This window comes from Notamacropus eugenii, chromosome 1, assembly GCF_028372415.1.
Source record: "Notamacropus eugenii isolate mMacEug1 chromosome 1, mMacEug1.pri_v2, whole genome shotgun sequence".
Lineage (NCBI taxonomy): Eukaryota > Metazoa > Chordata > Mammalia > Diprotodontia > Macropodidae > Notamacropus > Notamacropus eugenii.
The window spans coordinates 181,933,466-181,948,880 of record NC_092872.1 but is presented as its reverse complement, the minus strand read 5'-3'; the positions used below and the strand labels follow the sequence as shown (position 1 = coordinate 181,948,880).

The following is a 15,415-nucleotide window of genomic DNA, read 5'->3' as shown; positions in this document are numbered from 1 at the left end:
TGTGCCACCTAGCAGGCCCTCATTACCACATCCCCGGATTGATGTAATAACCTATTAAGTCTTCCTATACCTGTCTAACCCCTCAAATCTTTCATACTACTGCCAGTTGAATTTTTCTTATGCATAGATCTGATCTTGTAAATTCTGTTCAACAGTCACCTGTGACTCTCTCTTACAGACCTTGCACTTTACTTCCTGACATGTACTCTTGATCCAGTGACACTGGTTTCCTGGCCATTTCACAGACACGACATTCCCTCTCTAGCCTCTGGCCATTTTCTTTGGTTGTCCCCCACACTTGGAAACCCTCTGTTCTACCTACAGACCTCCCTGGCTTTGTCGGAAGCCTTCTCCTCAACCCCTCTTAGTTTTAGTGCCTTCCCTCTGTTAATTATTTATCTTGTATAGAGCTTGCTTTTGTGTATACTTGTTTGCATATTGTCTCTCCTATTCGACTGTGAACTCCTTGAGGACAGGGAATGTTTTTTGCCTCTTTTTTTATCCCTAGTGCCTAAAACATAGTAGATGCTTAATCAATGTCTAGTGATTAATCTTGCCCAGTGAGCAAAGTTCATACTCCTTTGTCAGACAAAGTCCTCCCTACTTTTCATATCATCCTGCCTTCCCAGCCATATCTCTTAGTACACATATGACTGCCTTCCACGCATTCTATACTCCAGCCAAACTGTACTACTGTTTTCTTCCTGAATGTGCCTTGACCCGGCCTGTCTCTGTGCTTTTGTTTCCAGTTTCCTGTGCCTTGCATAGTCTTTCTCCATCTCTTTGCCTGTTGAATTCCTACTCATCTATAAAAACTCATCTCAAATGCGTCTTCCCCCATGAATCCTTCCTAGACTTCCTTGGTCAGTAACAATATTCCCCCATGGGCAACATAGTACTTTATTTTATGCCTCTATAATGATGTGCTTACCATGCTATATTGTATACTATAGTTATTTGTGTTTGCATCTTATTTCCTGGCAAGATTATGAGTGGTCTGAGGGAAGGGACGGCGTCTTTCCTAACTGGTCTCCCCAGTACACTGTTCTTTTCTTAGAAGAGGCTTGTTGATAAATGTTTGCAGAATGAATGAAACATACATAGTGAAGTTTGCATTCTTATTAGCCAACTTAGGTTGTTAGAGATGAAGAAATTCATATCTTTTCCTGTGTCAGTCCACGATTGCACATCCCTCTAGAATGATAATAATAATAACTGCCATTTATAGAGGCCTTCGAAGTGTTTTATATAATGTACATTATCTCATTTAAGCCTCTCAGCGGGTTTTATTGTCAACATTTTACAGATTAGGAAATGAAGGCACTTACCTATAAACATGTTTCATGGATCAGAATTAGGATTTGAACTGAGGTCTTCCTGACTATAGAGCTCACACTCCATGCTTTTCACCAAGTTCCTGAGTAGGATGGGCCATATGGTCATAGAAAATTCATGATGGTTCAGGCTCCTATATGAGTGTTGAAACTGACCCTAAGGACAGGGCAACTGGCTATATTCGCTGAGGACTTAGAAATGGAAAGTCTGACTGGAAAAACCCAACCTTTAGTCTCTCTCCTCTTTCTGGCTAACCATTCTCTCTCCTTCATGAGACTCTTTTTGTAACCCAAACTTTTACTATTCATTTGAAGCATGTATGAAACAGATTGGCAGGTTGTTGGGGAAACATCCTGAGCACGGGCAGGAAGGATTGTTTTATATGGCACTGGGGGTCTGCATGTCTATCAAATTGGGCTTCAAAAGTATTTCTTTAACTCCATAAATTAATTTAATGGGCAGTATGGTTATGCGGTTAATATTTAATGGTTCTGTGGTTGCAGCAAGGTCACAACTTTCATCTGACGGGAAATTGCAGGCCTGGAGAGGCTTGTGCTGAAGGGCTTCGGGCTGGCAATTTTATAAGCTGCTCCCTCTGCCTTGACTCCCTCCTTGTACGATTTTCCGTGTTTATCCAGGTGATTTAGGAAATACACCGGTGGCAGAGAGAGTTTTTTAGTGAAATCACTCACCTTTTACCTGACTAATGATGCTTATGTGTTCCACCCTTTCCTGGAGAGTGCGGCAAGAGATATATTTTTTCCTCTTTTTTCCAACTACTTTAATTGTTCCTATTCCAGTAAAAGACCTATTATAGGCCCAAATGGTTTTCTTTGTAGAGGGATTCAGAGAGCCTGTGTCTTCAGAAGTGGGTAAAGGGGGCAAGAGAAGAACCAGGACCTATGTGATGCTTAGAGACCTCCATTCTCCCTAGACTTAAGCCAGAAGCGGGGACTTTAACCTGAGCAGGGAATTTACCTTTTGGGACCAACCTCCCTATATGGTCACACTTCCTGGCTCTCTCAACCACGATCTTTTTTAATCTCCTATGGCAGCCAGTGCTATTTTTCTCTTTTCGGTGTGGCTTAAGCTCTCATTGAGGGAGAGGCTGTGTCAGGGGAAGATTCAGAGACGCAGTCAGATGAAGGGAAATTTTACTGGTTCTTGCCTGCCTGAGCCTGAGTTTGGGAATCTCCCAAATACCATCTCCCAGGTTCTTTGTATCTGTGGTTACCTCTTATCCTCTGCCTCTATTCTCTCCTATCCCCCAACTTTCCCCTTGGCTGTGGCCTTAAGACAAATGTTTCTATTGCTAGGGAGTTAACTCTCTCCTTGCCTAGAACTCCAGCCCTGCCCAGACAAAAGACTCCTTTTCTGGATTAGTTGCTTTAAGACCTATTTTCAGGTTGTCAAAAAGGGGCTTGTAGTGTAAGTGGATGTCAGTGTGGCAAGAGATCTCCAGTGAAGTACTCCAGGGATCCAAACCTGACCTTATATTGTATAACATTTTTATTGAAGGCATAGATGACATGCTCATAATATTTGCAGATGATACAAAGCTGGAAATGGCTAGTTAACACACTAGGTGACAGAATCAGAATCAGCTAAATCTAATAAAATTAAGAGAGAAATATAAAGTCTCATATTTAGGTTTAAAAAAATTCCCTTCATAGGTAAAATATGAGGTGATATGGTTTTCTGAGAATTGTTCTGAAAAAAATCTGTAGATTTTAGTGGAACACAAATGCAATACAAGTTAGCAAGGTGATAGAGCAGTCAAAATGTTAATACCATCCTAGGCTGCTTGCATTAAGAGGGGCACAGTTTCTATGAAGAAGGAGATAGTGTCTTACTCTACTCTGCCCTATGCAGACCTCATCTGGACCATTGTTATCAGTTTTGGACACTATAGTTTAAAGAAGGTGGTAAGATGGAGAGTGTCTAGAGGAGGGCCTTGAGTCCTTGTCAAGTGGGGGTGGGTCAAAACAACTGGGCATATTTAAGCTGGAGAAGAGTAAACTTAGGGGAGGACACAGTAGCTAACTGTCTTCTAGGATTGGAAGAGCTTCCCTATGGAAGAGGAGGGAGGAAATTTGTTCTCTTTGACCCCAGAGAGGCCAAATACCAGCAGTAATGGGTAGAAGTCAGTCAACAAGTATTTTCTTAAGTGCTTACCATGTTCCAGGTGTTATGCTAAGCACTGGGGATACAAAGAAGGGTGAAAACAGCCCCTGGGCACAAGGAGCTCACATTTTAATGAGGGAGATAACATACAAACAATTTGATACATACAAGATATTGTATGTAAATGCAGGGTAAATTGGGGGCAATCTTATAGGGAAGGTGCTAGCATTAAAAAAGAAATTGCAAAGAAACCGTTTTTCAGCTTGATGTCAGGTACCATCTCCTAAACATTAGAACTGCCCCAAAGAGGAACAGGCTGCCTGGAGAGGTCCCGAGGGCTCAGATGGAGTCTAGACTGCCATGTGTTCAATCCATTACAGTGGGAATTCCTTTTCTGTATGAGTTAGAATTAGATGACTGCTCACATCCCTTTCTTCTCATACTCTTTGATTCTACAATTAACCACAAACCTCTGGTTTTCATTCCTACTTGATGGCATCTGTATTGGGCCAGACAGAGGGAGACCACTGTGACAGTTCATAAGATCATGGGGTCTCTAAAAGGAAGGAACTTTAGAAATTAAGTAGCTTAATCCCTTCATCTTACAAAAGAGGAATCTAAGAGGCAATAAATGATTTTCTCTGACACACAGGTGGCAAGTAGCAGGGGCAGAATCTGAACTGAGATCTTCTAGCTCCAAATGCAGTGTTCTTTCCATTACATAATACTGCCTCTGTTTATATAGTTCATTCATACCTCCCAACTTGTATGACCACAGGAGATGACATATGAGTACTTCTTAGGAAGAACCAGTATCGCTGAAGCTGTCTGCCATCTCAGCAGTCCAGTTCAGCTGAAAGAATTTCAGGATGTTGTATGGGCCCTTTCATATGCAATACGATACACATCCAGCTAAATCATACAAGTGCTTACCTCACCTAACTTGGCCCCGCACTGAAACCACATAGGCTGGGGAAATCAGACATGTCAAAAAGTCAACAGATCAGAGCATCCTGTGAAACTGATGGACCGGGCAAACTAGCATAGTTTGTAGTAGTAACAAAAGCACTGTTAGGAGTTAGAAGATCTGGGTGTAAATCCTAATTTTGCTAACTGATATTGGACAGCCAATCAATAAAGCATTTATTAACTACCTACTATGTGATAGGCACTATGTACCGTGGACAAGTTACTTCCACTCTCTGGGCCTTAGATTCATCATTTCTTTTTTTTTTTTTTTCATACCAAAATGAGTGTGCATTTTATTCTTTCCTTTAGTGGAATGTGATGAGAGTAGACTTCATGTTTTTCTCTTACCTCCCCTCTTTATCCCTCCACTAATAAGTCTTTTGCTTGCCTCTTTTATGAGAGATAATTTGCCCCATTCAATTTCTCCCTTTCTCCTCCCAATATCTTTCTCTCTCACTGCTTGATTTCATTTTTTTTTAAGATATGATCCCATCCTCTTCAATTCACTCTGTGCACTCTGTCTCTATGTATGTGTGCGTGTGTGCATGTGTGTGTGTGTAATCCCACCCAGTACCCAGATACTGAAATGTTTGAAGAGTTACAAATATTGTCTTTCCATGTAGGAATGTAAACAGTTCAACTTTAGTAAATCCCTTATGACTTCTCCTTGCTGTTCACCTTTTCATGGTTCTCTTCATTCTTGTGTTTGAAAGTCAAATTTTCTTTTCAGCTCTGGTCTTTTCATCAAGAATGCTTGAAAATCCTCTATTTCATTGAAAGACCAATTTTTCCCCTGAAGTATTATACTCAGTTTTGCTGGGTAGGTGATTCTTGGTTTTAGTCCTAGTTCCTTTGACTTCTGGAATATCCTATTCCATGCCCTTCGATCCCTTAATGTAGAAGCTGCTAGATCTTGTGTTATCCTGATTGTATTTCCACAATACTTGAATTGTTTCTTTCTAGCTGCTTGTAATATTTTCTCCTTGAGCAGGGAACTCTGGAATTTGGCCACAATGTTCCTAGGAGTTTCTCTTTTTGGATCTCTTTCAGGAGTGAAAGCACTCCTAACAGTGCTTTCAGGAGGATCTCTTTCTGTGGATTCCTTGAATATTTATTTTGCCCTCTGGTTCTAGAATCTCAGGGCAGTTTTCCTTGATAATTTCATGAAAGATGATGTCTAGGCTCTTTTTTTGATCATGGTTTTCAGGTAGTCCAATAATTTTTAAATTGTCTCTCCTGGATCTATTTTCCAGGTCAGTTGTTTTTCCAATAAGATATTTCACATTATCTTCCATTTTTCCATTCTTCTGGTTTTGTTCTGTGATTTCTTGCTTTCTCATAAAGTCCTTAGCCTCCATCTGTGCCATTCTAATTTTGAAAGAATGATTTTCTTCAGTGAGCTTTTGAATCTCCTTTTCCATTTGACTAATTCTGCTTTTGAAAGCATTCTTCTCCTCATTGGCTTTTTGAACCTCTTTTGCCAATTGAGTTAGGCTAGTTTTCAAGGTGTTATTTTCTTCAACATTTTTTTTGGGTCTCCTTTAGCAGGGAGCTGATTTGCTGTTCATGCTTTGACTTCATGTCTCTCATTTCTCTTCCCAGCTTTTCCTCCACCTCTCTAACTTGATTTTCAAAATTCTTTTTGAGCTCTTCCATGGCCTGAGCCCATTGGGTGGGCTGGGGCACAGAAGCCTTGATTTCTGTGTCTTTGCCTGATGGTAAGCATTGTTCTTCCTCATCAGAAAGGAAGGGAGGAAATGCCTGTTCACCAAGAAAGTACCCTTCAATAGTTTTATTTCTTTTCCCTTTTTTGAGCATTTTCCCAGCCAGTGACTTGACCTCTGAATATTTTCCTCACACCCACCTCCCCTCCTGATCTTCCCAGTCAGCGTTTGGGGTCTGAGATTCAAATGCTGCTTCCAGCCTCAGGGCTTTGGGTGGGGGCAGGGCTGCTATTCAGTGTGAGATTAAGTTCAGGTGCTCAGGTCGGGGCAGGGCCGCCTCTCAGGCTCAGTTCCCTCAGGGAGTTTATGCACAGACCTTCAACAATGGATCCAGGCTCCTGCCTGCTTGGGGAGCCCCTGTCTGCCATCGCCCCTCAGCTTCTGTCTCCTGAGGGGGCCCGAGCCATGGGGGCACCCCACTCCCCCCTTGACCCGCCAAAGAGACTCTCTCACCGACCCCCGTCACCTGTGGGTGGAGGGACTTGTGGGGCCGCTCGAGATCCCGTCCCTGAAGCCCACTCAGATCTGTTCCTCTCGGTGCCATGGCCACGGCAGGGCTGTACTCAGCTCCCAGTCCCAGGGCCTAGTCCGCAGTGCGAAGGACCTTTTGCAAGAGGTTTGCAGGTCTCTCCAGAACAGAAATCTCCCTCGCTCCAATGTTCTGTGGCCTCTGGGTGCAGAATTCGCCGTGAGTTACTTCTTTGTAGTTGTTCTATGGGTTGTGCGTTCGGAGCTATGTGTATGTGCGTCTCTCTACTCCGCCATCTTGGCTCCGCCCCCATCATTTCTAAAATGAATGGATTTCTAGGTGACTGCTGAGATCCCTGCCAACCCTAAATCTATGCTTCTATGGAACAGGAGCTCTGCGAAGATTTTTTAATGACAGATGAAATTATTTTCTTTGATTCATGTGTTCTTTGTAAAATAGGAATCCTCTTCCTTCTACCTCTCAACCGACCTTCTAAAATCCAAATTAAAAACCAAATGTGCATTTGTGCACGTCAGACTTCTTTATAAGGTTGTTAAAAGCTAGGAAATCAGGGGCTGTGTTTCTTCATTTCTGCTCCAGTGTCTAGCTTATTGGTCAGTACATATTGATCAATAAATATATGCTAAAGTTGAATTATTTGCAGTAATTTTTTTAGTATGAAATAAGGTTTAATTTCCTCTCTTTTGTGCCGAAGTTTTAGTGTAGAGACCTGTGAATTTGTTGAGTTTGTTGGTCTTATTCACGTTTGCTGCAGTGTACCAGCAACAATGTAATACAAATTTCTGAAACATTTTTGGACTTTTAGTGGCTCATGTTGCATACTGCCACTCAGATGTAGTACTACGGCCTAAAGTTAGGGATACTTAATGACTCTGCCCCTCATTCTGGCCTGGAGCACTTTGATAGGATACTAGTTTCAGGTGAAGGGTATGTGAATTTTGAAGTGGATACATTCTAACTGGTATCTCTGGCTGGTCCAGGGTCAAAATTAGAACTGAGGTCTTCTAGCTTTCCCAAGCTTTTGAAAGCAGAAAGTGCTGATTTTCCCAGTGAGACTGAATTCAGGGCAGACCCAATAATGGACACTTAGATACCACCTCCTACGTCCTGCTTTTTGATTTATTTCCTCCTGGGATTAGGGACACAGTATGTTCAGGTTGGTGACCCATATCTCAGTATCTCCAAAGAACAGGAAAATAGTTTATTCCTCCTTTTGATTGTAGGGAAGTACAGAAGAAACTTGTTCAGTCATTTTTCAGTCATATTAAGCTCTTTATGACTCCATTTGGGGTTTTCTTGGCAAAGATACTGGCATAGTCTGCCATTTCCTTCTCCAGCTCATTTTACAGATGAAAAAATGGAGGCAAGCAGGGTTAAGTAATTTGCCTAGGGTCACACAGCCAGTATGTGAGATCAGAATTGCACTCAGGCCTTTCTGACTCCAGGCCCAGGCTCTATCCACTGTGCCGCCTAGTTGCCCCACAGCAGAAACTAGACATAGAATAATTTGGTGCTTGGAAAGGAGAAGCTTGGGTCAGGGTTGTCCAATGTCAAAGCTATGAAGTAACCCACCCGTTCTTTCACACATCATGATCCAAACCCTCTATCGCCTCATCAGTGAGTTTTGGCCATAGAACTCTCTGGATGGGGAAGAACCTTAGAATCATCTGGTCTACTTTTTCTTGTTGTTGAGTAATCTTTTTACCTTCCCTTAATGACTTTGCAGTCAAGAAGACCTGAGTTCAAATCCTGCCTCCTTATATTTCCAAGCTGTGTGACCCTGGGCAAGTCGCTTAACTTCTCTCAGCCTCAGTTTTCTCATCTGTAAAATGGAGATAGAAATAGTACCTGCCTCTCAGGTTTGTTAAGAAGATCAAGTGAGATATGTGTACATTGCTTTGTAAACCCCAAAGTGCTATATAAATGTTATATCATAGCATCAGCATTATAGTTATTCAGTCCCTTTAGGATGCATATAGCTCATGGACATTTTTTCATATTACTTCAGGCCTCTTAAAACCACTGAGAAAAATCAAATGTGCTAGTTAATTTTTTAAACTAATTCATACTTAAGTATTACTGACTCATAATGGTTTAATATGTTACTGTAGTCAAGAATATTTGCGTTTTTGTAAAAGATAATACTATAATTAGAGAACTTCTGGCATCTGACAAGTGTCCACTCTGAAGAAGGTTGATCCTAAAGCTAGTGAAAAGACATTTCATTTTTCATATGTTTTCCTTTCTGGAAGAAAGAGAGACTCCTTGGATACCCTCTGTTGCTTATTTTCTCCAACCAGATGTGCAGAAGGAGCCCTGGGTTGGGAGCCAGGAGATCTGAATTCTAACTTCAGATCTACCACTGACTAATCCACTGGGTATAACCTTGGGCATGTTCCTTCCTCTCTCTGGACTTCAGTTTACTAGTCTGTAAAAACTTTGAGCCAGATGATTTCAAAAGACTCATCCAATCTTGATACCCAGATATGCTCTGGAAGCAGCTATTTTCCCCTAAACAATGGAAATCACCAGCTTTGGCCAATTCCCTTCAACAAGGAATGATTTTAGGAGCAGGTCCTAGGAAGCTAATTTATATAGGTTTTATCTGGTATCAGAGTTCCTTTTGTCTGCAATAATGAAGTGATTCAGTTGTCTTTTACTGTAATGGGGTGCTCTATTTAATAAAAACTCCACGGTTGTTCAGCCAAAAGGCTTCTTTGTCTCAGCTGGAGATCCAAACTCATCATTGTTCTCCTCTTGCCCCCTTCCCCTAGAAAAGAAGCCATTTTGGTTTTCTCAAAGACAGATTCCATTTTGTCCCGAGTTTGATTTTAATTTTAAAATAGCCTGTTGCCTGCTGGGGTTAGTGGTGGCCAAACAGATGGTTGGCACTTTTTCCTGCTTCCTCCAAGACAAGAATTCCCTCATTTATGCTGAATTGTAGCACACATTGACTCCCACTCCATCTTCCACTTTGACATAAGCTGCCTCCCTCTCATGCATGCAATGTACACCCTGTTCCCTTCCTCTGGGTAGAATCCTTTCTTTCCTTCTAGACTCAATTTGGGTACTACCTTCTATTCAGGGGGACTTGAATTTAAATATATATTAACATATTATATTTTATACAACATGTGATATGCTATATAACATACTATTATATAATGCATGTAAATATATAATATATTACTACATACTTAATATATTATTTAAATTAAATATATAATATATTATATACTATATAATATATTTATATAATAGCTTTTTAAATATAATTGGTTTCCTTTGTCATCTCATGTATTTTATTGTGTGCATTTAAAATTATCATTCTGTGAAGGGGTCCATAGATTTCACCAGATTGCCCAAGGGACCTTGGACACAAAAATGTTTGAAGAACTTTCATCTATGAGAAATGGACCCTTTCCTGATTTTCCTGATAACTAGAGTCTAGTTGTTATTCTTTCCTGCCTCATACTATCTAGAACTTATGAACAAAAAACAATTTTTTTTTTAACATTTATTTTCACAAAATTTTGGGTTACAAATTTTCTCCCCTTTTATCCCCTCCCCCCCCAAACCCAAGCCTTCCAACTGCCCCCGTGACCAATCTGCTCTCCCCTCTATCCTCTCTCCCTGCCCCTGTCTCTGTCCTCTCTTTTGTCCTGTAGGGCCAGATAGCTTTCTTGACCCCTTAACCTGTATTTCTTATTTCCCAGTGGTAAGAACATTACATTTGATCCTAACACTTTGAGTTCCAACATCTTTAGCTCCCTCCCTCTCCACCCCTTCCCCTTGGAAGACAAGCAATTCAAAATAGGCCAAATCTGTGTAGTTTTGCAAATGATTTCCATACTAGTTGTGTTGTATAGGACTAACTATATTTCCCTTCATCATATCCTGTCCCCCATTACTTCTATTCTCTTATGATCCTTTCCCTCCCCATGAGTGTCGACCTCTGATTGCATTCTCCTCCCCATGCCCTCCCCTCCATCCTCCCCCCCACCCTGCTTGTGCCCCTGTCCCCCCCTCTCCTGTATTATGAGATAGGTTTTCCTATCAAAATGAGTGTGCATTTTATTCTTTCCTTTAGTGGAATGTGATGAGAGTAGACCTCATGTTTTTCTCTTGCCTCCCCTCTTTATCCCTCCACTAATAAGTCTTTTGCTTGCCTCTTTTATGAGAGATAATTTGCCCCATTCAACTTCTCCCTTTCTCCTCCCAATATTTCTCTCTCACTGCTTGATTTCGTTTTTTTTTTTTAAGATATGATCCCATCCTCTTCAATTCACTCTGTGCACTCTGTCTCTATGTATGTGTGCATGTGTGCATGTGTGTGTGTGTGTACTCCCACCCAGTACCCAGATACTGAAATGTTTCAAGAGTTACAAATATTGTCTTTCCATGTAGGAATGTAAACAGTTCAACTTTAGTAAGTCCCTTATGACTTCTCTTTGCTGTTCACCTTTTCATGGTTCTCTTCATTCTTGTGTTAGAAAGTCAAATTTTCTTTTCAGCTCTGGTCTTTTCATCAAGAAAATTTGAAAATCCTCTATTTCATTGAAAGACCATTTTTTCTCCTGAAGTATTATACTCAGTTTTGCTGGGTAGGTGATTCTTGGTTTTAGTCCTAGTTCCTTTGACTTCTGGAATATCCTATTCCATTCCCTTCGATCCCTTAATGTAGAGGGTGCTAGATCTTGTGTTATCCTGATTGTATTTCCACAATACTTGAATTGTTTCTTTCTAGCTGCTTGCAATATTTTCTCTTTCACCTGGGAATTCTGGAATTTGGCCACAATGTTCCTAGGAGTTTCTCTTTTTGGATCTCTTTCATGCGGTGTTCTGCGGATTCCTTGAATATTTATTTTGCCCTCTGGTTCTAGAATCTCAAGGCAGTTTTCCTTGATAATTTCATGGAAGATGATGTCTAGGCTCTTCTTTTGATCATGGTTTTCAGGTAGTCCCAGAATTTTTACATTGTCTCTCCTGATTCTGTTTTCCAGGTCCATTGTTTTTCCAATAAGATATTTCACATTGTCTTCCATTTTTCGAATCTTCTCACTATGTTCTGTGATATCTGTCTTTCTCATAAAGTCCCTAGCGTCCATCTGTACCATTCCAGTTTTGAAAGATCTATTTTCTTCAGTGAGCTTTTGAATCTCCTTTTCCATTTGGCTAATTCTGCTTTTGAAAGCATTCTTCTCCTCATTGGCCTTTTGAACCTCTTTTGCCAATTGAGTTAGGCTAGTTTTCAAGGTGTTAATTTCTTCAACATTTTTTTGGTTCTCCTTTAGCAGGGAGCTGATCTGCTGTTCATGCTTTGACTTCATGTCTCTCATTTCTCTTCCCAGTTTTTCCTCCACCTCTCTAACTTGATTTTCAAAATTCTTTTTGAGCTCTTCCATGGCCTGAGCCCATTGGGTGGGCTGGGACACAGAATCCTTGATTTCTGTGTCTTTGCCTGATGGTAAGCATTGTTCTTCCTTGTCAGAAAGGAAGGGAGGAGGTGTCTTTTCTCCGAGAAAGTACCCTTCAATAGTTTTATTTTTTTTCCCTTTCCTGGGCATTCTCCCCAGCCAGTGGCTTGACCTCTGAATATTCTCCTCACACCCACCTCACCTCCTGGTCCTCCCAGCCAGCGTTTGGGGACTGAGATTCAAATGCTGCTTCCCGCCTTAGGGACTTTGGCGGGGGCAGGGCTGCTATTCAGTGTGAGAATTAAGTTCAGGTGGTCAGGTTGGGGCAGGGTCGCCTCTCAGGCTCAGTTCCCTCAGGGGGTTTATGCACAGACCTTCCACAATGGATCCAGGCTCCTGCCTGCTTGGGGAGCCCCTGTCTGCAGCCGCCTCTCAGCTTCTATCTCCCAGGGGGGGCCCGAGCCATGGGGGCACCCCACTCCCCTCTCGACCCGCCAAAGAGACTCTCTCACCGACCCTCGCCACCTGTGGGTCGGGGGGCTTGTGCTGCCGCTGGAGGTCCCCTCCCCGAAGCCTGCTCGGATCTGTACCTCCTGGAGCCGCAGCAGCAGCAGGTCTGGGCTGGGCTCCGTGTCTGCAGCGCGACGGACCTTTTGCGAGAGGTTTGCAGGTCTCTCCAGAACAGAAATCTCCCTCGCTCCAATACTCCGTGGCCTCTGGGTGCAGAATTCACGGCGAGCTGGTCTCCTCTAGCCGTTTTGTGGGTTGTGGGCTCGGAGCTATGTGTATGTGCGTCTCTCTACTCCGCCATCTTGGCTCCGCCCCACAAAAAACAATTTTTAAGCACTTCTGTGATAAGGCCGGGGATACAAATACAAAAAAAGTACCACAGTCCCTGCCCTGACAGACCTTACATTCCATCCAAATTCTTTATCCTCCCTAATAAAGTGCATGATCCTTGAAGGCAAGGTTTCCCCCCCCCCCCATTTTACCTCCATATTCCACACCCATCACAACATAGGGGCTTAATAAATGCCTTTTGAATGTCTCAAAGGCTCAGATATAGTCTTGGTTCTGCTGCTTAACAAGCCATGTTGACTAGGCAACTCCCATTACATCTCTGAGCCTCAGGATAAAAGGGCTAACAATGTCAGATCAGGCTACTTCACAAGGCTATTTTGTGGATGGAATGAGATTTATGTTTACCACTCTTCTCTAAATTCTGGATTTTAAAAATTCTAGTTATTTAATGGTTTGTAAATGGTTTCCCCAGCTGTTCTGAGAGGTTCCTGATAATGAGAACAACGTCTCTCATTTCTTTATCTTCCCCATCATGTAGTCAAGAGCAAGCCTTGCCCCAGAGTTGATGTCCTCTAAGTACTTAGTGGCTGGTGGCTGGAGGTCTCCATAGGCCTGTCAGTGTTTGGTCTCTGGCATGATTGGCTTTGTTTCCCTTGCAGGTACCAGGTTCTTCTTTCATGCCCTTTCTTGATTTTTTTACTCCCCCAGGCACTTGTCCGCCTGCCCCCTCACATCTCCCAGTGCGATGAAGTCTTCCGGTTCTTTGAGGCCCGGCCAGAGGATGTCAATCCCCCCAAAGAGTGAGTACCATGACCATCCCATCCTTTGATCAGTCCTGTGGCTTCAGAGAGATACCAACGTCCATTCAGAGCAGCCTGGTTTGTGGGTTGGAAGACACTCAGTGTGTCTGGTTGTTTGCAGATGTTACTGGGGAAGGTAACAACAAAGGGAGAGTGGCTCTTGATCAAAACAAGGAAAGGGGGAAGAAAATCCAGACATACCCCAGCCTACTCCTTCCTGGTTCCCTGCTGATAGAACTAATTAGAGAGCTTGTCCTGTTTATTCCTCTTACCTCCTTATCAGCCAGGGGTCATTAAACCTCTAGGAGTGAGTGGTGGGCCCAGCAGGAGAGGAAATAGGGTTCCTGAAAAATGGCTATCAGTTCTTAATGGGTGCCTCCCCCTGCCAACTGAGTTACTTTGGGCTCTGAATGTTCTGTCTGTGATGACTTCTGGGAAAGAAGGGATGGAGTTGAATGGAATGCTTGTTTGGGAGGCTTCTTCTAATTTCAGTCAATCAGCAGCCATTTATTAAGTTCCTAATGTGTGCCAAGCACTGCAGAGAAAGGGTGGAAAATCTTTAGAAAATCTGAGCCTTTGGGAGTTCAGGGATCTTGCTGAGAAAGAAATGCCAGTCACAGTCAAGGCGTGACTGTCCCAGATACCACAGGTCTAGGGCAGAGAAGGCTGGAGAAAGATGGTAATTATAGGGTTCACTTTTGCTTTATAGTATTTGATTGTTGTCTCCTTGGGATGTGTATTCATACACACATTTGTAATACATACACGTATATAACTGTGTTTATATATGTATGCACATACATACACATACATATATATACATTATACACATGTATGTGTGTATATATGTATATATACATGCATATAGGTGTATATATGTATGTAATTTTCAAATCTAGGGGTAGAAGAGAAAGGACAAAAGTGATCATAATAGATTCAAGTCAATAATTCAGTAAACATTTATTAAACACATATATTTCAGGCGCTGTACTAAACACTGGAGATATAAATAAGAAAAAGAGATAAAATAGAGAATTTCCAATACTTAGAATTAAAAAGCTTTTACATGGACAGAGTCAATGTAGCTAGGATAAGAGCTCGGAAAAATATTTGCATCAAATATCTTAGATAAAAGCCTGATATTGACATGTATGGGCAATTGACACAGATATATAAAATCAGGAGCATTTTGCCAGTAGATAAGAGGTCAAAAAGACAAACACAGTTGTCAGAAGAAATGCAAATGATCAATAACTATATGAAAAAAATGCTTCAAATATTAATAAGGGAAATTCAACTTAAAGTAACTCTAAGGTTAATTTCATGTCTATCAAATTATAAAAGATGATAAAAGAATTAGTATTTTAGGGGTTTGGGACCTACATGAGAAAAGTTACAAAACTGTTGATGCCCTCTGATCTAGCAATCCTACTCTGAAAGATCAGTAACATAAAGAAAGTTCCTATATATCTGAACTATTCATAGCAGAACTCATTGTGGTAGCAAAGAAATCCCTAAAAACCAATGGATACCCATCAGTTGGAATATGACTGAACAAACTGTAGTATGTAAACATAATGAAATATTATTGTATTATAAGAAATGCAAAGATAAAGAATTAAGAGACACTTAGAAAGACATGTATGGACAGAGTGAGGTAAGAGAACCAAAAGATGAAGCACAATCACCACCGTAATATTAAGAGAAGTGGGGTGGGGAAACTCTAAAAGACCTCAGAATTCAGGTCAATGCAAT

General features: G+C 41.6%; 1 protein-coding gene across 3 annotated transcripts in view; it reads left to right on the top strand.

The window, feature by feature from the left end:
- SH3PXD2A (SH3 and PX domains 2A) overlaps positions 1–15,415 on the top strand; it is a 351,604-nt gene that overhangs the window by 156,323 nt on the left and 179,866 nt on the right. For all 3 annotated transcript variants that reach the window (XM_072621444.1, XM_072621442.1, XM_072621441.1), the window contains exon 5: positions 13,569–13,660. In XM_072621444.1, the coding sequence (XP_072477545.1) occupies positions 13,569–13,660 (92 nt within the window). The remainder of the gene's footprint in view (positions 1–13,568; positions 13,661–15,415) is intronic.